Source organism: Aspergillus uvarum (assembly GCF_003184745.1).
Source record: "Aspergillus uvarum CBS 121591 unplaced genomic scaffold BO82scaffold_5, whole genome shotgun sequence".
NCBI classification, from domain to species: domain Eukaryota; kingdom Fungi; phylum Ascomycota; class Eurotiomycetes; order Eurotiales; family Aspergillaceae; genus Aspergillus; species Aspergillus uvarum.
Genome location: NW_020291302.1, coordinates 379,246 through 401,525, shown reverse-complemented (window position 1 = coordinate 401,525; position 22,280 = coordinate 379,246). Strand labels below are relative to the sequence as shown.

Here is a 22,280-nt window from a genome sequence, read left to right as displayed (position 1 = left end):
GCACCTGCCTGGTATTACCCATTACGAAACAACCAGGGCGGGGGCTTTGGCCCGCTTTCGCCAGCGTTTTGCCCTCATCAAGGTGGGGTTTGTGACCAGTAGGGCTCGGTAACAGCTGGTTTTGCCAGTACCTTCCGTTCCCACGGCCGACCGCCCGCCGTCATCACTTTTTCTTTTAAGGCCCAATGGCATCCATTCTTTCCCTGGGAAGCTTGGAATTACGAGACAAAAGACTCGGGAGCTTCAACAGCTTGACTCAGTGATTATACTTTCCAATTGATTCGACTATTGACATACTGGTTTCTGCTTTAAGTTGCTTAAACTATGTCTCCGAGTGTGATGAGCTCAAGATTCAGCTCGACCTTCTATATGACATCACCTGTGTGTCGCCACTGATCGTCCTCGTGGCCCTGACGAATGCTACAGTCAATCGACCAAGCAGGGCATCTGTACCTTCGTTGGAATTGGGCAGCGGCACCTTGAGCTTTGAGTGTAAAATCAAGCTCTCTTGACATACACAGTACTCAGCGAATAGGCGAGTGGTAGTGACTTCCATTATTTCTTACAAGGCAATGGCCAGTAGGCCGAGTTATTGTTCTGTCAGCTTTATCTTGTTGGTGCATTTGAACAAAAGTAGTCCACGGATAGGCTGTGTAGAAGAATGATTACTCAAGAGTTTAGACAGTTATTCAACTACACCAAGTTCTTGCTGGTGATTTAAAACCATTCTCTACCGCCGTTTTTCTAGTCTATCATCCTGGTACTTTGGGAGGCGAAGTTTCGGAGTTGGGAGTGAAGGTCTACTGGGGATAGTTAATGTGTGTCTGGTCCAGCTCGGGTGCTATTTCCCTAGTTTATATATGCGAGCCATGCACAATCGTTTACTGCGTGCTGCACATGACAGCACAGTTCTTGCTAATTCGATGCGGAATTTCCCGTACAGTGTGGAAGACCTCTCTGAGGCTTATGTTTTTCTCATCTAAGATGGAACTTTCGTACTTATTCGTGCTTACTACTTTGTGCAACATCGCGTGTGATTTTGGCAAGGATCTGCTCGCTCCGGAGACTCCATATAGCCAACTAGTGTGTGTGTGGCTAGTCCGTCAGCGAGCGCACCTACAGTAACTTTGTTGCTAGGAGTACAACTCTTCAACAAAGAAAATGGGGAGATTAATTTAAATAACTCTTCGTCGGCTGTCAGCAGTAAAAATGCAAGTATCCCGCCAATCCTGCAGGCAAGGAAAGGAATCACCGCCTGGCGGCCTCGTGGCTCAGCATCGGCCCCCTCGCGCGTATGTGTGACCGCTGCAAGGTGATCCGCCACGCTGCAGCTCTTCCTTTGCCCTACTCCCTCGACAAAGCCCAACTTCTGGAAAGAGCTTGGGGGCCGGATTCCTCAATCGGAACTTGAAGACTTTAATATGGACATGGATTCCTTTAACCTTTCTTTATTCTTCCTTCCCCTCTCATGTCCCTTGCCGGACAGCTTTTTGGGGCTTGGGAGCCAATAACTGTCACTGTGTCCCTCAATGTCTCGTCCTCACGTATCCCTGGACGAAAAAACATCCCATAATCCTCGACACACACCATGTTGACCTTCAGAGATGCTGTTGACAAGTGCACGGGTCTTTCCGGTGATGGGAAAGACATTGCCATCACCTTGGCTTTCTGTCTCTTTCTAGTGACCGTGACCATGGGACTTCGATTTTACACGTTGGTCATGCGAAGACAGAGCTTCCAAGCGTCGGACTATCTAGCACTTATATCTCTGGTAAGATTCCGAGTATTATATGCCGCTTGAGCTGTTTAAGGAGTTAACGGTGCGGTATCAGATTTTATACTACTCTAGCGCGGTGACGGTCTTTCTGGGTATGGCACCGGGTTCATCTATGGTGCAATCATTTTCGATTCTAATCCGCCATCTATTCAGCTTTGACCATCGGTCACATTGGCTATCGGACATCGGAAACGCCAGCTTGGCGGCTCAGCATCGCCTTCAAGGTAGATAGTTTCGTCGATCCATCCCTTACTATGCTAAGGTATACTGACCAATTCGCAGTGCATCTATTATATCCGACTGGCATACCTCATAGGGTTAGGTCTGGTAAAATGCAGTCTCTTGCAAGCGCTTCAGAAAACCTTCATCACTCCGACCAGCTATTTTCGGTTCGCCGTGTGGACGATAATGGTAATATGTGCCTGTTGGAGCCTGTCAGGGTTTCTTCTCGCATTTCTGGCCTGCCACCCATTCAAATACAATTGGACTCCGAATCTTGGAGAAGGTCATTGCGTGAATCAAAGTCACGTTCTACTGGGTCTTGGTATCATTGATTCTGTGACGAGCTTCGCCATCATGGTTCTGCCATTGCCGTATCTGCTCAGAACCAACCCGACGCGGTCTCAAAGGCTGGCAGCCGTTGGCGTCTATGGGATTGGAGTCTTGTACGTATACCCTGAGCTCTGCAATGGACGAGTGTCAGACGCAACATTTCTAATCGAGGAATCGAATAGTGCTGTTGCCATTGCCATCCTACTTACTGTGGCTCTTTCGAAAACCGACCTGAGCAGTTTCAACGAGGCAGGCAAAATGGTTGTGGTCTGGTTCACTGTTGAGTGGACAGCAGCAATCATCGTGGCCAATGCATGCGTTCTCGCACCAGTGTTTGCCTGCTTGGGTCTTTGCCAATCTCTGCGTTCTGGCGCGAACACCTCGCTCAGCCACCCCAAGGACGGTTCTTACTTACTGGGGTCGATGCGGACTCTGACTACAGGCGGTAGTAGCGCACCACTAAGGCTGAAAGCCACGCTGGCAGAGACAGGCTCGATTCAGTCGTCGCGATCGATGATGAGAGGGCTTGGGTTTTGTTGGACGGAGGCCACAGGACAAGCACAGCAACCAGGCTCCGTCCTTGCCTTGGAGCCAGGAGAGGTGCGCGTGCAGACAGGATGGTCTGTTGAAAGGTCACCGGCCAAGACAGAAGCTACTGCAACAACAACAACGATAGGAACCTAGACACACAGGGCTCCAAATCAATGAAGTCATGATCGTCGTTTCCCAGAGAATTCCGACACTTGTGCTACTAGTGCGTAGAATGTGAGACTGAGGGGGGCGGGGGAGACTGGCGCCACACCGGCTTGCATTCGTAGAGTGTTCGCTTTGAACTCCGATTCCGATTAATCTAGAAAAATTGGGGGCCACGCTAGACGCACATAAGACCTGCCTTGACTTCGCTCTTAGTGGATTTGACTTGATGACCACGTTGCTTTCTAGTTTCTCTATGCTGCAGTCAGCACACGTTCGATCCGATGATGGCTGGTTCCGTTTTTGTCTCCGCCTCCCGACTCCGAGTCCGCTCCTGCCGATTCCAGTTGAGGGTCAACATTGTAGACTAAAATCTGACCTGCAGCGAAGTCCTACGCTGTCAGAAAATGAGGAGAACGCCCTCGCCCTCGGGCTGCCACGCGTGATCCATGACAATTGCCAGATCCCATGTCCTTACGAGCCTTTGTTGCGATCTTTCGTTCTTGAGTGAAGGACATTCTGTGCTCACCTCACACAAAAGGCCCATTTCTATCGCTGTTGCCTGTCCAGAATACTGGACCCAGAATCCCTCCGAACCATGAATAACTTGCAACAAACATTGAATACAAACACTTCTGCTCGCACGAGCCGCTCTCCAGGATTACGCTGTAGCTGCACCATCGTCGCCGTCATTTCTCGTGAACCAGCGAGCAAGACATACGTGTCAGGCTGTCCGCTTGATCAGTTCGTTCCTTCAACCTGCACGAAAGAGGGCCGGTAGTCGAGTTCCTTTTCTATGGGTTTGCTTTCGAATTTTGCTTCTTGTCGGCTGTTTCATCTCGAACTTAAAACTAGGTTCTCGATTCCTTCGTTCTTGGTGGTGGCACAGCGCTGCCTCTTCGCTTTTGCTGACCCAGACAAAGCGATCTCGTACTCTTTACCCACATTGGTGGATCTTGGTTGCGATTCCAACATTACACAACTCTCTTCATGCCCAACGAGACCCAAATCTAACATTCCCAGAGCTCATCTTGATCAGATAGCAAACCAATGCCTCCAGATCACTCGGTGAGCGTATTGCGACCCTGACTATACGGATACACTGTCAAATGCAAGGAGCAGGAATCAATGGCGGTGAGTTCGTGGACACAGCTGACAGTGTTAAACAATCGAACGGATAGTCGTGGCTATGCTGGGTTCGAAAGTCCCAGTCTATGTACTTAGCGCAAGGCTAGAAGCATCGAAGCCGGATCGCGTGGTCGGTGGGGAACCGACAACTAGGGTCTATGAAGCAGCCATCTTACGGCATGCTCGTCTGGCACATCTCTTGGAACAAGAACCCGGCGAAGTCATCGAACTCGACCAATTCTTCCCCGATCGCTCCATGTGTCGCAAATAGAAGCACTTCCCCACTCGTGCAGGATTGCAGTGTCAGCACCACGAGGACAACACCGGCTGCATGGATTGTTTTATATAAATAGGATGTGGTTCTGAATTCTTCCTGAGGCAGAGCAGTCTACTTCGAGTATGGTCCCTTGGACGTCATACGCGACATCCCTGACGTGTATATTTCCCAACGGTCGGTGCATATAAGCTGACATGGATTGAAGAATCCGATACCATAGATATTCCTCTGGCGCGGCACAAGAGTCCTGACTAAGCGAAGCAGTCTTCTTGGCTTACGATCGGTGTGAACTGTGAGAGTCGCAAAGCGGCGCAACCACAATTTCAAGTAACCAGCCTGGAATTGTCTGTGCTGCTCAGCCACTGTCAAGGTATGAAAGTGACAGAAATATGCGTTGCGCTCAAGTTGTGCACGAGACAATCGATTTGGGAGACCTACAGTAGATGCAGCCACTGAGCTTGGTTTTGAGGACGAAGACTCTCGACATACAATTGGCAGTTGAGCCTAGTGAAATTATACATAAAGATAGAAAGCTGGAGACTCTACTTCGCATAGGTTTACCAACACAAGTCTGCAAAGCAGAACTTCTGAACGGGTTTGTAGCAATCTGATTACCATCGGCTGGTAAGAATCATAGAAATCCTCAAGTAAAATCGTGTGTCGTAACCTAACAGCAAATATCTATTACAGCATTGCAGTTAATTCAAAAGGCCATACCTTCGTCTCCCGGTTGCGCAGCACAAAGAATCGTGCAGCAACGCCCAATCACCGGACCATCGGCAGTGACCTCGAGCTTTCTCCGCATTCTCCGCTTGGAGTCTTCCCCTTCCCCACTCTACCTACTTCCACAAGGACGAGTACTCGCACTTGAAAGCCATCAAACCGTTGAGACAACAATCTACTTTGAACCTCAGTAGATTCATTCTCAGACTTTGGATTCCCATAAATTGAGCATCCTCCACTATGAAAGTAGCTGCAGAGCTCCCCCTCCGTATCCTTACCCATAACATCCGGTATGCAACCTCATCTCCATTCCAGGGCGAGCGACCCTGGGCCGATCGAAAGCAGCGGCTGCTGAACGAGCTACTGTACAATACACGCCATCAAAGCGCCTTTATATGCCTACAAGAGGTACTGCATAGCCAGCTGGTGGATATACATACGGGGCTGAACTCACCCCATCCCTCCTGCCCCAGCCAGACCTGGGAGTATATCGGAGTCGGCAGGGACGATGGCCGCGAAGCAGGCGAGTATTCTCCGATCTTCTACCAACCCGCAGTCTGGGAGCTTCGAGACTGGGAGACCGTCTGGCTGTCCGAGACCCCGGACGTTCCCTCCAAGAGTTGGGATGCTGCCTCGACCCGCATCGTCACGGTGGGCGTCTTCACCCATCGCGCGAGCCGTCGGACTGTGTTGGCATTGAACACCCATCTCGACGACCAGGGATCCCGGTCCCGGTTCGAGGCCGCCCATATCATCCTGGCGAAGATCGAGGAGTATCGGGCGAAGGCGACGTCCGGAGGCGGCAGCAGCAGCAGCATCTCGGGGGTGTTTCTTGCAGGCGACTTCAACAGTCAGGAGGACCAGGAGGCCTATACTGTGTTGACGGCGCCGGAGTCGCCCTTGGCCGACGCGGCCAAGTTGGTGACACCCACGGAGCATTACGGCCACTATTTGACGTGGACCGGGTTTGGCCATGAAGGGCAGGCTCCCACTCGCATTGACTACATCCTACTGGAGTCCACGGCGGACAAGGTTTTCAGCCACGGTCGCCAGCCGTGGATAGTCGAGGGGTATGCCGTCCTGGAAAATCGGTTCGAAGATGGCGTTTTCAACTCGGACCACCGGGCAGTGGTGATTGATGTGCTGTTAGGCCAGTAGAATGACGGAGGAGATTGGATTGGAACATTTTCTGGACATAACATAACCACCGACGAGTAACATGTGCAAAACTGAAGACTGTCCATACGGTACGGTAACACTTGGTATGCCTGGCCACCAATTCGGTACGGCATCGAAAGACTAGATCCACCGTTGGAGACACTGACGCGCTGACGGAGGACCAGCTTACTGCCTTGGGAAAGGTTTAGTGTCACATGATGAGCTGAACTGGTATAGCGCGCGGGAGTGCGTCGGTTACCGTACGAAACAAGCGACGGTATTACAGCATCAATACAATGACAAGTGTAAGAAAGCTTGAGATCGGACCAGAAGATAAAGCAGCATGAAGATGAGTTTGAATGGCTTCAAAAGAGCTCTGAAGGGTCTTCTGTAGCCCTTGAAAGACAGTCAAACTTCTCTCCATGCGATTGACATCCTCCCTTTTGCTCCTTGGATGACCTTTCCTTCCCCCCCGGGGAGCCCGGCCAGAGGGTAGAGACTTGTAACGGCGGTTTCCCTCTGGTTTTCCGCTCTATGTGCTCTTCGCCGCTGCTGTCCTTCTCTCCGTCTCTTTCTCTCTTCTCTTTCTCTTTCTCTTTCCTTTCCTCTCTTCCCGCCTCCAAATCGCGTCTTTTATCACTTTTGATCTCTGATAGACTCGGCCATTTGCCAACCTCCACCCCCACAATTTTTATTCCCTGAACGATTGGTCCGCAACGAATAGTCGGCATTCTATTTGGGAGACTCGATCAAGTAGCTATTAACCGAAGGGTGAATAAAGCTTCGCTCCGCAGAACCGAAGCTCCCGACCTGCCGACCACAGCGGGAGCGGCGTCAGCTGATTAGCCTCCCCCGTCTGTCCTGTGTCTTCTCATTCAAACCGACACAGACCGACCAGACCCAGATCCGGCACCAGCACCAGCAGACCAGACCGTCCAGACCAGACCCATCCACTCTTGTCTGTCTTTCCCACCTGCCTGCTCATTGGAACCAGCTTTTCCCCGACTCGTCTGCTGGTCTAGCTTGGTATCACCGTCTTCCCATTCAATTTCCTTGCTCTTGCTGGTGGCTTTCTTGGTTAGTTGTATCTTTACCTTGATTCTCCCGCGTGCCTGCCATTCGTACTACTCTCCTATCTGCTCCCCCCCCCTCTCATTTTCTCTACCCTACCTCTATTCCCTTGCCATTTTGCTGGCAGGTATGTCACTTCCTCCCAGCCTGTCGTTCCTCTTGCCCGCTTCGCTCCCTCAGCTTCGCGCAGATCTTCCTTCATAGGTTTTCGCGCGTTGCTGAACGGCTCCGGAACATGGCAAAGGAGAGCGACTTACGGGTGGCGGTTTTGCGACATGCCCTTTCGAAGGGTTTTCACCCGCAATGTCTGGTGCGCCGTCGCGTCTCATTGCGATGATTGCAGATAATTCAAGGCCACTGAACTGACTTGGTTTGTTTCTCATCGCATAGTCCTCCCAAGGATGCTATCGTAATAGATTAGTGTCCTCTGCGCCTTTTTCTCTTCGAACCAGTCGTGTCGCTTGCAGATCAATCAAGCCCTCTGCGCGAGCGATCACGAGCCTCCATCTCGATCTCATAAATTATTATCATCGATGATGCCATCTCCCAATACCTCTCACACTGGACAATTACCCTCTGACTCGCAATTTGACGACGGTTCTGGCATGTCTAACACAAGCGCGGATTATAATAATATGGCGGCCTCTGAACCCTCGTCAGGGCAAGGTGTAGACGGAGCTGATGCTATCGCGGAGGGTAAACAGAACGCGAAAGCCGTCCTTGCAGCTTCGGGCGTTTCCCTTCCATCCAACGAATTAAGCCATGATGCGTCTTATGGCAACAACTCGCCTAATACTACCAATGGATCAGCAGCAAGCCGAAAACGATCGCGGGATGGTTCCGTCATACAACCTCCACCCTCCACGGAAAGCCTACCATTGCGCGTCCGCGAGACGCCAGCGGACAAGATTCTCCTCGAAGACTACGTCAATCGCGAGTTTCACCATTCCGCACTGACAGCTTGGCAGAATCCCAGCCACGAACTTCTGCAGCAGAAACGCGCTGAGCGGGATTACTTCTTGGCGGTCCGGCGCGAGACTCACCTGAACCCCGCAGCGTTGTACGGTGTGGGCTATGAAGGATTCGGAAATGCTCGCACCGATTTGCGAAATCAACATCCCCAGCTGCTATACCCAGCCAACCGTCGACGTCCCGGAAATCGACGGACGAGGGAGCTCCGGGTATCTCGCAAAGATTTGAAAACACAAAACGAACAATTGGAAGATTTGGTGCCTATTCGCCTGGATATTGATTGGGAGAAGATCAAAATTCGAGATACGTTCACGTGGAATCTTCATGATCGCGTGGTCTCGCCGGAGCTGTTTGCCGAGAAACTCGTCGAAGACCTGGGTCTAACTATGGAAACGTGTGCCCCACTGGTGCGCATGATCTCGCAGAGTATCCAGGAACAGCTTTGCGACTACTACCCCCACATTTTCATGGAAGAAGATCCTCTTGACCCACACCTCCCTTACAGTGCCTATAAGAACGATGAGATGCGCATTCTGGTCAAACTCAATATCACCATCGGCCAGCATACGTTGATCGACCAATTCGAATGGGACATCAATGATCCTTCGAACTCCCCGGAAACCTTTGCAGCACGAATGACGGATGACCTATCTCTCTCCGGCGAATTTACCACCGCCATTGCGCACTCGATTCGAGAACAATCACAGCTCTTTGTCAAGTCACTTTACATCCTTTCTCACCCATTCGACGGACGTCCGATTGACGATCCCGATCTCAAGACCGCATTCCTGCCTTCTCCTCTCACTTCATCCTTTAGACCATTCCAGGCGGCCAAGGAATTTACGCCATATCTATACGAGCTTAATGAGGCTGAGCTTGAACGAACGGAGGTGTCTATCTCGCGAGACCAGCGCCGACAGAAACGGTCCGTCAACCGCCGCGGTGGGCCGGCCCTGCCTGATCTCAAGGACCGCCAACGTACTATCCGCACAATGATTGTATCGACCGTCATTCCGAATTGTGCGGCTTCTATGGATGAGAGTAATGTGTTCAAGCGGTCTGGCTCTAGTCGCACCCGTCGTGCTGCTGTTGGCATGCGCGACGGAGCGGACGAGTCGGAAGAGTCGGATAGTGACGAATCCTCGATTGCAGCATCTCCAGCGATTGGGCCCCACCTAGCTCAAGGCACAGCGCGCACGCGAGGTATGAGAGGAGCTGCTACCGCAGCACATGCCGCACTCCGGGCGAGCCTGGGCCAATCCGCCACGCCCGAGCCTCATAATGAGGCGAGAGCCGCATCACGCAGGCGTGAATATCGGGAAGAGAGTGTGGATGAGCCGGAGAAGTTGATTGTGAAACTAAGAATCTCGAAAGAGAAATTCAAGCAGTATCTTGCGCACGGGATACAATCAATAGCAAGCCTCGCGAGTTCGACCCCAGTTGCACAACCGCCATCTCAGCAAGGCACCCCTCAAGTCCAAACTCCCACCCCGACTCCCATGGCTCCTGCTGTACAGTCCCAACCTGAAGTCCGCGTACCAAATGCCCCTCCGTCGGCGACCCGGCCAGTGCCGACTCCACAGGTCAGAGTGGGAGACAGTCCCCATACCCCACAGATGGGAGCCACCGGGGTGAGTAAACAACGATTTACATAGTCCTCCTCACACGCCTCGGGCCCCGGCCGCAAGATCTGGCAGTTAGTTGAGGATCAAAACCCTCAGACAACCACAGACTAACATAGTTTGACTTAGCCTTCGGCTCCCAACTGGCTTGTAGCGGAATTGACGCAGCTGAACCGGTCTTATCCCAATGACTCTTTCGAGGCTACGATGCGGTATACGGCCGTCGACACGGAAACTGGACAGCCGGTAATCAATGCCAGCAATCAAGTCGGTAATTCCCGGCTGAAATACCAATACCTCCCACGCATCCGATGCCACGATTGTCCGGGCAAACTCTACAACCCCGGTCCTGGTATGACGGTCGAGAATTTCAAAGTGCACCTCACCAACGGCACACACATCAAGAATGTCAACGAACGAGTTGCTAGGACGGCGGCGGCGGCGGATGCAGCTGGGACGGCCATAGGGGATGGCGGGAGCAGTGTTGATACACCTCTGTGAATAATGACATGAATGATGGGAGCGCATGCGCGCGCAGCACTTGGCTGTGATTTTCCCTTCCCTGTATTTTGTAGAAAACCTCATCATCTTACACACAGACGCACACACTGTTGCCCAGTGGGCCTCTTGTGTTGCAATTGTTGCCAAACACCGCATACCACACACAGACTACGCTAACAACGAAGCATCCTCCTCCCCTTTGACTTGATGTACATGTTTTTTTTCTAGCGAGCTCTTTTTGGGAGAGAGGGTGGAGAAAAAGGTCTGGTTTTTTTTAGTCAAGCTCGTCTCATTTTCTTTGTTCTTTTGACTACTACTACTACTACCACCATTACCATTACCATTACCCCTACCAATACTACTTCCACTTCTACTTCATAGTTCCTTACCTTGGACGAGTTGGAACTGCATCCAAAGGCGTAAAGATATCCTCTCGAATGAGCAAAGCGAGCCCCAGTGACCCAGCCGGATCTTCCACATCTGCCTTCCCCTGTCGTCCCTCCCCTCTTCTAGTGCTTCAGAGAAAAGGTTGACCCCAGACTCGTGCCCTGCCTCTTCCATAGCAGCGTCTTTGAAGTATAGGGTACGGTACTGTATCCGACCAAGGGATTCGACCTCCTGGTGATTTGATCTTACAAGCTTGCACTTAACCCAGGGAACCGTATATCGAACTAACCTTTATTTCTAAGCTTTTGTTTTCATATTTACAATCTAACTTCTACTCCTTCAGCAAAGTTTCTCATCGCCTATAAGAGACATAACCCGATAGACGAACTAACCCTTAGGTCATCATGAAGAAAGTCCAATCCCTTTTAGTCGAGAGGAGGAGGAGGAGGAGGAGGAGGAGGTTGGGAAGGGAGGCAGGCACACACGGTCAGTTAGCTTCCACATCCACAGGCAGATGCATCGTCGACAGTTATAGTTGCTGTTGCTGTTGCTGTTGCTGTTGCTGTTGCTGTTACTGTTACTGTTGCTGTTGCTGTTGCTGTTACTGTTACTATTATTATTACTATTATTATTACTATTACTATTATTATTATTATTATTATTATTATTACTATTACTATTACTGTTACTGTTACTGTTACTGTTGCTGTTACTGTTACTGTTGCTGTTGCTGTTACTGTTGCTGTTGCTGTTGCTGTTGCTGTTGCTGTTGCTGTTGCTGTTGCTGTTGCTGTTGCTGTTGCTGTTGCTGTTACTGTTGCTGTTGCTGTTACTGTTGCTGTTGCTGTTACTGTTGCTGTTGCTGTTGCTGTTACTGTTGCTATTACTGTTACTGTTACTATTACTATTACTATTACTATTACTGTTACTGTTACTGCTACTATTACTATTACTATTACTACTACTATTACTATTATTATTATTATTATTATTATTATTACTATTACTGTTACTGTTACTGTTACTGTTGCTGTTATTATTACTATTACTATTACTGTTGCTGTTACTATTACTATTGCTGTTACTGCTGCTGTTGCTGTTACTGTTGCTGCTGCTGTTGCTGTTGCTGCAGGGTGCTTGATACTGTACATGTCAATGTACATACATGTACACACCCACCGTGTAGGTCAGCTTATAGCTCGGCTTGTCGGAACTGGCGAACTCTCTGGCATGATAATACGGTGTCTATTCGCGGGAGTGATAACTCTGTGGGAAGTGAAGGCCGGGGCTGCTTCGTGTTCGAATCCGTTGTACCGGATGGTGAGGAAGTGAGGAAGTGAGGAAGTGAGAGGTTTACTGGCCGTCCGGGATCAGAGGCAATGGCTTCTGGCTACCTTATCTAGCAACGTACAGCTTCCTGCGCAGCGCACAATCCACATCTAGTCAGGCTTAGTCCACTGCCGGCCGTTGTACTGGTTAAAACAGTCAATACGTACAGGATGACACAAGGACAAATAGGACCTAGATTTGGGCTGGCGGAGAAACGAGTATAAGACTAGCACTCACGTGCGGCTCGTCTACATCAGGAACAGCAGGAGCAGATTGTTAACACGTAGAATAGACTACATACACACATCAATAACTCAGCAACGTGCAAAGCCCTCGTATGAAATGATAGCATGATACCCGCATAAAAATGAATCAATGGATAGACACAAGAAAGACACCTTACCCCTGCATATCCCGTTACAAAGAATACAATACTTGCTAGCTACACGGGACGAAAAATAGTCCGAATCACTCAAGTCGATGGGCTAAGATGGAAGGAAATTGGTATGGTATGGGAAATAAACAACGCTTCTCAATATACATAGAGAGTTGTGGAGCAGTCAATCACTCACTCACTCACTCGCACCACAAACACACCGAGATGGATGGATAAATAGATAAAATGAAAGAGAGATAGATAAAACATAGATTCGGGGGATTTTTGCTTCGACAGCATCGTCCGTGGTGGATATGGTCCTAATCGCCGTCTTCCTCCTTGTCAACCCCCCCAGGCAATAGCTTGTTTGTTTAGGTGGTAGCTACTAAGACCTGGGTGTGTTCTCATCATCAGTGTCATCATATGATTATCGTCATCTCCGAGACGACCGCCGTGTTGCGAGAGTGGTACTGCCTTTGCCACGTGTCACGGCTCGGCCGCCGGTGGCTTTCTTCGGGGGCGAGATCGGAGGCGGCGATGACAATGGAGAGCTGAGATCCGAGTCGGAGATCTCGTCAAGGTCCTCGTCTAGTTTCGAGTTTGCTGCCTTTTCCGATTCTTTGGGTTTCAGGTTTTCCTTGGCGACATCGTTGCTGTCCTCGACATCGGCCTCCTCTGATGGCTCGTCGTTCTCCGACTCCACTTCCTGCTCGTCGTCCTCCTCCGCCTCTTCTTCTTCCTCTTCTTCCTCTTGTTGATCCCAGTCGTCCATCTCCAGGTCGTCTTCGTCGCTGTCTCGGTCAGCGTAGCTGATCCTCCTGGAGGCTCCTCTGCTGCTGCGTCTACGAGAAGCAGCAGCCGTAGCAGCGGAACTGGCTCCGTCACCCGCACCTCCATCCGAAGTCCATCCGTCCTCGTCCTTCTTCTTCCGCTTTGGCGCCTTGGACGTCCCAGCTGAGCCCGACGACTTACGAGGAGGTCGAGCCGGCTTCTCTTTGCTCTCTTTCTTCGCCTTCTTGGCGGAGCCGGTATCGCCACCGGTCTCGTTCGAGTCGGTCTTTCTCTTCTTCGCGGCGCCCTGAGACCCACTTTTCGTCTTCATAACGGACCGTACGACGCGGTCCAGCAGCTCTTCGCCATCTTCCGGGAAGAAGTTCTTGTCTGCCACCTCCTGCGCTTCGCGATGGCTGCCCATCGGAGCGAAGATGGAGCTTGGCACGCCCATCTTGCCCGGGTAGGTCTGCAAAATACTGGCGCCGCCGTTTGCACCACCGAACCTACGCTGTTGAGCGTAGATATCGGCAAACCGACGGATGGTCGCCTGAGCGAGGTCCGAGAGTGTGTGAAGACGCGTACTTATCTCATCAGACTTGGTGATGCCGTCGCGTGCTTGCTTGACACGCTGGGCGATGTGGAAAATCAGCGACAGGTTGTGCTCGTTGGCCACAGCTTGGAGGTAGAACAGGATGTAGCGTGCGAAGTCGGTCAATTCCTCAATTCGGGTCGAGTCGTCCATGTCCGCAGGCGGGTAATCGGGATGATAAGCAAGAAGGGAGAGAAGACGCGAGAACATAGACTCCATGACTGTTTGCTGGTCACTTCGCTTGCCGTTCATCTGCTGGGAGAAGTATGCCGCTCGAGAGCGCAGCCAGGTAAGGGTACTTTCCTTGAGGCTAGCATGTGGCTCAAACGCAAGCAAGAAGGGAACCGTGTACCAACGATAGGTCAAGTGTGTTTGTTGTACGAGTTTCTTCTTGAGCTGACTGATGAAGCCGCTCCGAACTTCCAGGACAGGGTCTTGTGCGACGAGGGCAATCGAGTTGAAGTCCTTCGGCGTAAGCAATTGGTCGCATAGCCCGTGGGTCGCACACAACTTCAACAGTGACCTTGCTGCGAGAAGACGCAGTCTAGGCTTCTGGGTTGCCGGTGTGTCTTTCTTCTTCGAGAGCTCTCCGTCATTCATCACAAGCGTGTTCAAGGTGTCATAAACGGGTTCCGCATGAGCACGGAAGTCATCAGCATCATCGGAAGCATCCTTAGCTCGAAGACGATTGACGATGACCTTGAGAGCCCATTCTTTGGCCTCAGTCTCGTCGTCCACGGAATCCGACCACGAATATCCAGCGTTCGGCTCTGGTGCACGATTGGAAAGCAAAACCTGGTTGACGGAGATTGAGATGATTGCATCGCGCTCATCATCTGCCTCTTTAGGTGCCAACAAGTTGAGCTGGGATAAGGTGGCGAGCTTGGTGAGGAATCGAGCGGATCCGTAGCTCCAACCCGAGACACACTTGTGAATCAGGTCCTTAGCATACATCTCCTTCTTGTCGGCGACAGCCATCAGAATTGAAACGGCATGTTTAGCAGCCCTCGGCGACGGGCTGTGCAGCGCATAGTTGACCAAGGCCTGGAAGAATTTTCGCTCCTTGGGAAGCTTGGAAGGCAATTTCTTTGCAAATCCGGAGCACGCTTTGAGGATCTCCTCCGTCCCCGCGCTATCCTTCGTGGTGGCACTCGGCGCCTGTGACTCAAGGTCTTTGCACATCTCTTGAATTTGTGCCTCCAGAACCTCGGGATTGCGAGAGGAGATTTCTCGTAACATCTCATGAGCAGGGTTTGCCAGCCCGTTCTCGTCGGTCCTCGAAAGGCTCATGACAGCGGGAATGTGACTCCGGTTGAACACGAGGGAACTGCTGCGATACAGCAAAGGCGTAAGAGTTTCAAGCAATGGAGTATTGTTGGCACTCTGTACCCTCCGCGCGAGTTCTTTAATGGCCTTGATAACCGTTCGATAATCGCTGACGGCGGCCATAGCGAAGCGAATAAGCTGGTAGCCACGTCGGTCGTGCACTTTAGCGAACTTCCACAGATCTGCAGACGTTCTGGAGGGATCGGGGAACGTTTTAGATAATGTATCGATAACTTTGCTCAATTGAGCTTGAATCCGGTCTTGATCTTTTTCCATCACTCCGCCCTGTATGGAGATGTTAGCGAACGACCACAGAACCTGGGATAGCAGGCTTCACTCACGTTGTAGTCTTCGCAGGCCTGCAAATAGATGGTCATCGCAGTTCTCATCGAGATTTGACGGGCCTGCATGGCAAAGAAAACCTTCTTCGCCTTGTCATCCATGCCCCTCAAAAGGGTCAGGATACGACGGGTGCGGACCTTGTCCACATCAACCTCAGCATCGCTCTCCTGTGCCTGCGATCCCTTCTGCTTCTGTGACTGCGTGGAGCTGCTGCGGGTCAACTTCGCCTTCACAGGGGGGTAGTGAAGCGGCAGTAGGATTTCAAACAGAACACGGTCAATCATGACATGAATATCCTGGTCATTGGTATAAAAAGCATCGAAGATCTTTGATGGTCCATCCTTGAGCAGAGGCGCGACAAGCTCGTCGTCCCGCTCGATTTCGCCCGCAGCGACCGCCCAGATCCGGGCGAGGGTCTTCATTGCATGCTCGCGCACCTGCGGTTTGCGGTCCTTAACACGTTCGGCAAGAACGAAAAGAAGCGAATCTGGAGTCGAGAAGCCCCCACTGACACCAAGCTTGTTCACCACATAAGGCAAATCAAAGTTAGCAATCGCGTCCACGACAGCTACACGCACTCTATCGTCAGCATCGCGAAGCATGGACGCAACATGCTTGATGAGACTCTGCTCCTCATTCTCACTCAGTCCCGAGCCACCGGCGGAGGTGAGCAGAATTCGTCCCACTACAGTCACCCAAGCAGCACGGACCGAAGCAGACTTATCCAGACGGCGGCTAAGAAAGCTTTCATAGGTGGAACTGTGCGTTTGCGAGAATGGCTTCGGAGAGAATGGCGTCAGAAGAACGCTGGGCTGAGGAACAGTCTGCGCATACTCAGCCAGGGTTACAGGTGGGTAGGCCGCAGGGTCCATTGGCGGCGGCGGGGGTGGTCCAGCAACCCCGATTCCAGCCGTCAAATCGCCGATTGTTTGTGTGGCCAGCAGACGCAAGGCTAGAGACTCCGCAGACAATTCGGCCTCCAGTTGGGGAATCACATTTTGCAAGACCTCCGGGCAAGCTTTCCACAATTCTCGGATCAGACGATGTGCTTTGCTCAGCTCTTTGATATCTTCTCCTTCCTCGTCCGAGTCCTCCAGGTTTGGCCTTCGGTGGGCGCTCTTCGAAGATCCGTTTGCGCCTGGTGCGGGAGCCGAAGCGTCGATGATAACATTGTTGAAATACTGGCTGATATGACTAGTCATCCTTTCCGGGCATGCTTGGCAAATTGCCTTCGCCATGTTATAAGCGGGAGGATAGTCCTTGAGGAGGAGGGTGCCTTGTTTGGCGTCAACAGGAGTTTCACCTTTTCTTCCTCTCTTGTTGGGTAGCTCCAGGGCGCGGGGATCAATGCGCAAGAACTGGGCCACGATGACATCCACAACATCAGGAGCCAGGACAGGCGATTCATCAATCACCGTCACGAGAAGGCGTGTCATATCGAACTCAACATTCTTGGCGACTTCCTCCCCGGTAGAGTTCTTGGAGGATCCAGAGACGATATCGAAGCAGCTTGTAAATAGCGGTATAATCAATGTGTCTGGGTGATCTAGGTCGGTCATGAGCACGATACTCTTGACTTCTGCGAGAGAGTTTAGGACGTAAATGTGCTGGGCATTGTAAGGATTTGACGGGTCCCCTAATGCAGGAATGATGGAGGTGACTATGGAGGTAAAGATATCCTAGAATATTCCGAGGTAAGTCAGCATTGCCAGCATCGAGACGAACCACACTCAATCTCGGACAGTCTCTCAATGCAGATCAATTGCATCGACGATGAAGTCAGACAAGGGTCGTGATGAATGTCGGCGCACCTTCAGTTGGTTTGCCGTGAAAGGCGCGTCAGGAGCACAAAGGCGCAAGACGTCAACGATGCAACAGGCGGTCCAAGCCCTTACACCCTTATCCTTATGCCCCAGCAGGTGAGCGGTGGCTAGCTCTTGCGACACCTTTCTCAGCGAGTCGGTGTCGATTTCCTCCTGCTCGAGTTTGCGAAGCTCCTGCGCAAGGGTCTGTAGTCGTGAAAGTAGATCGGCCACGGGAATGGCGGCTCGTCCTACGCGCCAGGACAGCGGCTCGTTAAACTTGAGACGGCGCAGATCGCCGGAGATGTCTTCATGGTCCACGACCTCCGTCGCGACGGAGGGACCTTGACGAGTGCGCGCGGGCATCGTGGACGAAGCGCGGGGGACGGGAGCCGATTGAGGGTGAACTTCAACACACCATGCGCGGCGCAGGTGAATGCGGGAAATATGGTGTGATTATTGAAAGGGGGGAGGGATCCAACCTCCGTTACGTGGAAGAAAGAAGTAAATAACAAGAATATAACAAGAGAGAGGAAAATAAAGGAGGTTAGATGAGAGGGGGAGGGGAGGGGAGGGGAGGAGTTGGGGAGGGACAGGAATCAATTCGGGTGAAGAGGGAAGGTGGTTGGTTCGCTTTGCGGTCGGAGGAGCAGTAGGTAAGTTTAGCAGTAGCAGCAACAGCAGCAGCAACAGCAGCAGCAACAGCAACAACAGCTGCACACCACCCGAAAGAACGGGTGATTGACGGGTTTCGAACCTTCGCCAACCGCCTTGGACCGCCTTTGACCGCCTTCTGTCGGGCGGGACGCGTCGCGCGACTTTCAAAGCACTTGGCCTCTTTCGGTTTCGGTTGCTTCCCCTCGGATCTCCTACTCCGTTCAGTACATCCAAGATACTCATCCCTCATAGAATTGTCGGGAATTCAGTCAATATCCAGTCCACACACTCCGCAGACATGCGATTTGACCATCAAAGCGTTTTCTGTTTGGTAATATCTGCCAGCTGCCGATGTGTCTGACTAATTTATCCCTGGCTAGCTCTGAAACGAGGGATCCTCAACCCCCGGCATATGACGTGGCCACGCTTATTCTGAGCTACTATACAATGAACCACGTCCTGATGCAGAATCGGACACATGCAGCCAATATCAGACGAGCCAAAGAGAAATCTCAACGATTAATCTCGTTTACCTACTAGGAACGCAGTCCTATCTTCAACGCCGCATTGCAGTCTGGCCAACCATCCTAGATGACCTTTCACTCAACAGGCAAACGATTGAGCCTCGTCTTCATCAATTGTATTACATTCAGCCAGTATATATGCAGATGAAAAGGCAAACGCTATCTATGCCGCATCGAGATGCCGCTATGCTATGCACATATCACATATACCGTTCAATAAACATTACCCATGTGATTATATATCCGTCACGAGAACGCCATGTAGGTGAGTGGAAATGCTGATACAAGTCTTTCCTGAAAAACGAAAAAGAAAGAAGAAGAAGAAGAAGAATAGGCCCGTCGTCCGCAAAAGGCGATGGGGTTTCACAGCTTAGGGCTGAACTTGCTCATGGCCCGCAGCTTCTTGCCATAGAAGAAGAAGAGGACCGGAATGGGGATCATGGCCAAGGTGATGAAGCCAAGCAAGCTAGAAGCCCAGTCCACACCCAACTTGTTGTACATCTGCGTGGCGAACAAGGGGAAGGCGCCGCCCAGACTGCTTCGGACGAGGGTGTTGGCAGCAATGGCCGAGTTGGCGAACATCAGGTACACATCAATGATGTAGTTGAGACCCTGCATGAAGATAACCAGGATGCCCATACCAATGGGGATACCGGCGAAAACTTGGGCGACCCAGGAGGTGCTCGGGTGGGAACTCCAGCCGAACCAGAATAGGCCCACCGGCAAGAGAACGGAGGCGATCATCATCGGGGGCAGTCGCTCTTCCGGGGTAACGCGCCCATGCTTGGCCAGCTTGCGGGCGAATCGGGTCTTGGTCTGCCAGACAATCAAAGCTACACCACAAATCACTCCGATCAGGATTCCAATAAACGGAAGTCCAGCAATACCTTCGTTCGTCCAGCCACGCACCTCCTGGAAGGACACAGGGTAAGCTTCGAAGAACAGGTAGAGAATTCCATAAACCAAAGCCAGATATAGGGTGATGGCAAGCAGGATCGGCTCGAGGAACAGCATCAGAACCGGCCGCAGCAGATACTTGGAAGCGATATCCTTCATAGTAGGGCGGCTCTTGTCCAGCAGCGCGTATAGTTCGGAATTACCTGTCTCCTTGCGAAGGCGGGCCGCTCTGCGTTGCAAGAGGACGGGAGCATATGTCTCGGGGACGATAAAGAAGGCCAGAAGACCGAAAGCGGCCGAGGCGATCAGGGTGATCCAGGCAGTCCATCGCCAGCCGAGGCTGGAATCGGTAAGGAAGCCACCGACAATAGGACCTGACACATCAAAGTCAGTCGACCAGCACGAGTAACTAGCACCAAGCGAAAACACTTACCAAGCACAGGTCCGACAAATGTGGCCGATGCGAACAGCGCGATGGCGATTGCACGGTCAACGGGATCCCAGAAATCGGCCAACGCACCGCCAACAACAGCGAGGGGGGAGCAACCGAACATTCCGATGATGAACCGACAAACCAGAATAGTCTCAACGTTCTTGGCCACGGCGACGGGGATCTGGAAGATGGCGAAGATGAGATAGCCAGAGAACAGAGGAATCCGGCGGCCATAGAGCTCCGAAAGAGGAGACCACATCAATGGGCCGACGGCGAAGCCAAAGACCACCAAACTCGTACCCAAAATCATGACCTCGGTTGAAACGTGAAACTCTTCGGCCGTCACAATTGTTGCCGTTGAGAAGACACTACTAGCAAAGGTGATCCACATCGTCATGAAGGCCATTGACATGGTGATCACCCATTTCCTCCAATAATTCATGTTGTGGGGGTTCTCGGGGTCGTCGGGCCCATCCCATTCGACGAGGTTAGGATCTCTTTGCTTCTCTTCAGCTTTCTCCAGCTGTTCTTCGGGGGTGTTGGCTTCCGAGTCCGATCCATTGCGTTCCAAATCCTTGTCGAAAGCGTTTTCAATTTCCTTCTCGTGGTCTCCGGTGGCCGCGATCGATGCAGATCTAAGGGTGGAATCGGACGATTGAAGGGGTGCCTCGTTGCTCTGCTCGACCTTCGAATCGATCTCCGCGGCACTGCTACTTTGAGGGGCGCTCATTTCGGGTGACTGTAGCTCGCGTGGGGGCAGCGAACAGTGGGTGACTTGCGATTCTATCCTGACTCAGGGCTACCACCGAACAGGGGAATAATAGGGACAGTTGACGAAACCGTGGGTAGGTTGGAGAGTAATATGGTATCACCAACCCAAAGACGAGAGTTCTATGACGAATTTTAATGAAGACGAACAGGGAAACCAAATGACCCTCGCCACGGGCTCTGGCCAATGCTATATACAAAAGCAACCTTGTTTAAACGAGGAGCCACTTTACCCGCCAGGCAGAGCAGAAGGAGGAGAAAAAATCCCTGATAGCGTATGGGCGACCAATAGGCAACCTATAGAAAAGCAGGTATGGATCACAGCGAACAAGCATTAGTCAAGGTCTCGGGGTTAACTAAGGGAACGCGAGCCCGTCCCCACTCAGGCCCCGATGGTCCAAGTGCGCCGTCGCCGTGTCTGTCGAGCTCGTTAAGTCCGGCCATGTGGGCAAGGCTCCGTCTTGGAATTTCCCGACCAGCAAGCTGTCGATTCATCGGTTCGTGAGATGATGGATCATCCTGCAGACCAAAGTCGTCAACTGCCGTGATACCCGAGATAATGCAGTCAGTAAGCTGCATAAACACGACTGTCAGCCCTTTGTGTGAGGGGGGTGTGAGCAGCTGAATGTTGATTGATAATCGCGGTCATGATGAATGCTAAATGAAATGGCACCGGGGGATGTCCGGTCGCCTGACTCGTGGAAAGTCAAGCTTAGTGTGAGTGGGAATTGAAACTGGCTCGCGCTTTCGGCACTTCCGACCGCCGACATTTGGATCAAGGAGACCCGCCGGCGGCTTGGCTACCTTGGGAGTGGGTACCTTTGTTGTTTTTTTTCTCTTCGCTTCCGTTTCTTTTCCTCATTCGACCTTTTTCGAGAGCCTTCGCGAGGACATTGATATTCGCCTGCCCCGCTTAGTCTTGTTCGAGATAGACTACAGAACATTGGCGTAAACTAAGCAGACAACAACAACTCGACACCTTCTAGTAGGGGAATTACCTTGGTTGTTTCGAATAGAGTGATCAATCACATTCCCACAGTCTGCTCTATCACCTCCCAGTCACATACACACACACACACACACACACACACACACACACACACACACACACATACATACATCTACAGCTCGCTGGGGCTAAGTTAGGAGGTCCAGACGTTGGGTGTATATGCAGCAACCCGCACCGCTGACGATTCCCGATCAAGTTTACTGCTCCGTTAACTCACCATTCCTTCCGGTAGAACCAACGCAACTAAGCAACACTCTATCAAGCGACTTAAGATTCCCTCCGTCCTTAAACCCCGCCGGACTGACTCCTTTAATCCCACGTCAAGCACCCGCGACTGGAACTCGCCGAATCCTTCAGTAGTATGACTCTGCACGTCAATCCGGAAATCAGTCTTATCTCTGAGAGACCACGCGCTGCAACCTCACAGCACAGTACAGTACATGCAGCGTTAACCTCTCCCCCAGGAAAAGTCATTGCGAAAAGAACGGTATCCAGGATTGGCAAAGCCAAACGAAGTAATAGTCTAGAAATTACAGACACCGCGCAACCGTAGTGGGGCCTAGTATGTAGCCATGGATGCAGCAAAAAAAAAG

General features: G+C 51.6%; 5 protein-coding genes across 5 annotated transcripts; 3 read left to right on the top strand and 2 right to left on the bottom strand.

Moving 5' to 3' along the window:
- Window positions 1-1,221: 1,221 nt before the first annotated feature.
- BO82DRAFT_350688 (uncharacterized protein) lies at window positions 1,222-3,212 on the top strand. The gene is made up of 5 exons (XM_025634220.1): window positions 1,222-1,771; window positions 1,833-1,869; window positions 1,931-2,001; window positions 2,060-2,442; window positions 2,512-3,212. The coding sequence occupies exons 1-5, from the start codon at window positions 1,589-1,591 to the stop codon at window positions 3,011-3,013; spliced, it is 1,176 nt and encodes a 391-aa protein (XP_025496101.1). The 5' UTR covers window positions 1,222-1,588; the 3' UTR covers window positions 3,014-3,212.
- Window positions 3,213-5,390: 2,178 nt separating this feature from the next.
- BO82DRAFT_398220 (endonuclease/exonuclease/phosphatase family protein) lies at window positions 5,391-6,308 on the top strand (the record flags this gene model as incomplete). Its single annotated transcript, XM_025639015.1, has 1 exon — window positions 5,391-6,308. One exon carries the CDS (start codon window positions 5,391-5,393, stop codon window positions 6,306-6,308), a length of 918 nt encoding a protein of 305 aa, XP_025496100.1.
- Window positions 6,309-8,014: 1,706 nt separating this feature from the next.
- BO82DRAFT_389058 (putative SWI-SNF complex subunit) lies at window positions 8,015-10,840 on the top strand (the record flags this gene model as incomplete). Its single annotated transcript, XM_025638429.1, has 2 exons — window positions 8,015-9,982; window positions 10,103-10,840. The coding sequence occupies 2 exons, from the start codon at window positions 8,015-8,017 to the stop codon at window positions 10,472-10,474; spliced, it is 2,340 nt and encodes a 779-aa protein (XP_025496099.1). The 3' UTR covers window positions 10,475-10,840.
- A 2,159-nt stretch (window positions 10,841-12,999) lies between these two features.
- On the bottom strand, window positions 13,000-17,765 carry BO82DRAFT_371311 (sister chromatid cohesion factor PDS5; the record flags this gene model as incomplete). Its single annotated transcript, XM_025637267.1, has 3 exons — window positions 13,000-15,540; window positions 15,597-17,276; window positions 17,409-17,765. 3 exons carry the CDS (start codon window positions 17,763-17,765, stop codon window positions 13,000-13,002), a joined length of 4,578 nt encoding a protein of 1,525 aa, XP_025496098.1.
- A 1,004-nt stretch (window positions 17,766-18,769) lies between these two features.
- On the bottom strand, window positions 18,770-20,818 carry BO82DRAFT_141500 (MFS transporter). The gene is made up of 2 exons (XM_025630075.1): window positions 19,911-20,818; window positions 18,770-19,851 (listed from the first exon to the last, which is right to left on the bottom strand). Exons 1-2 carry the CDS (start codon window positions 20,638-20,640, stop codon window positions 18,944-18,946), a joined length of 1,638 nt encoding a protein of 545 aa, XP_025496097.1. The 5' UTR covers window positions 20,641-20,818; the 3' UTR covers window positions 18,770-18,943.
- Window positions 20,819-22,280: the final 1,462 nt, after the last annotated feature.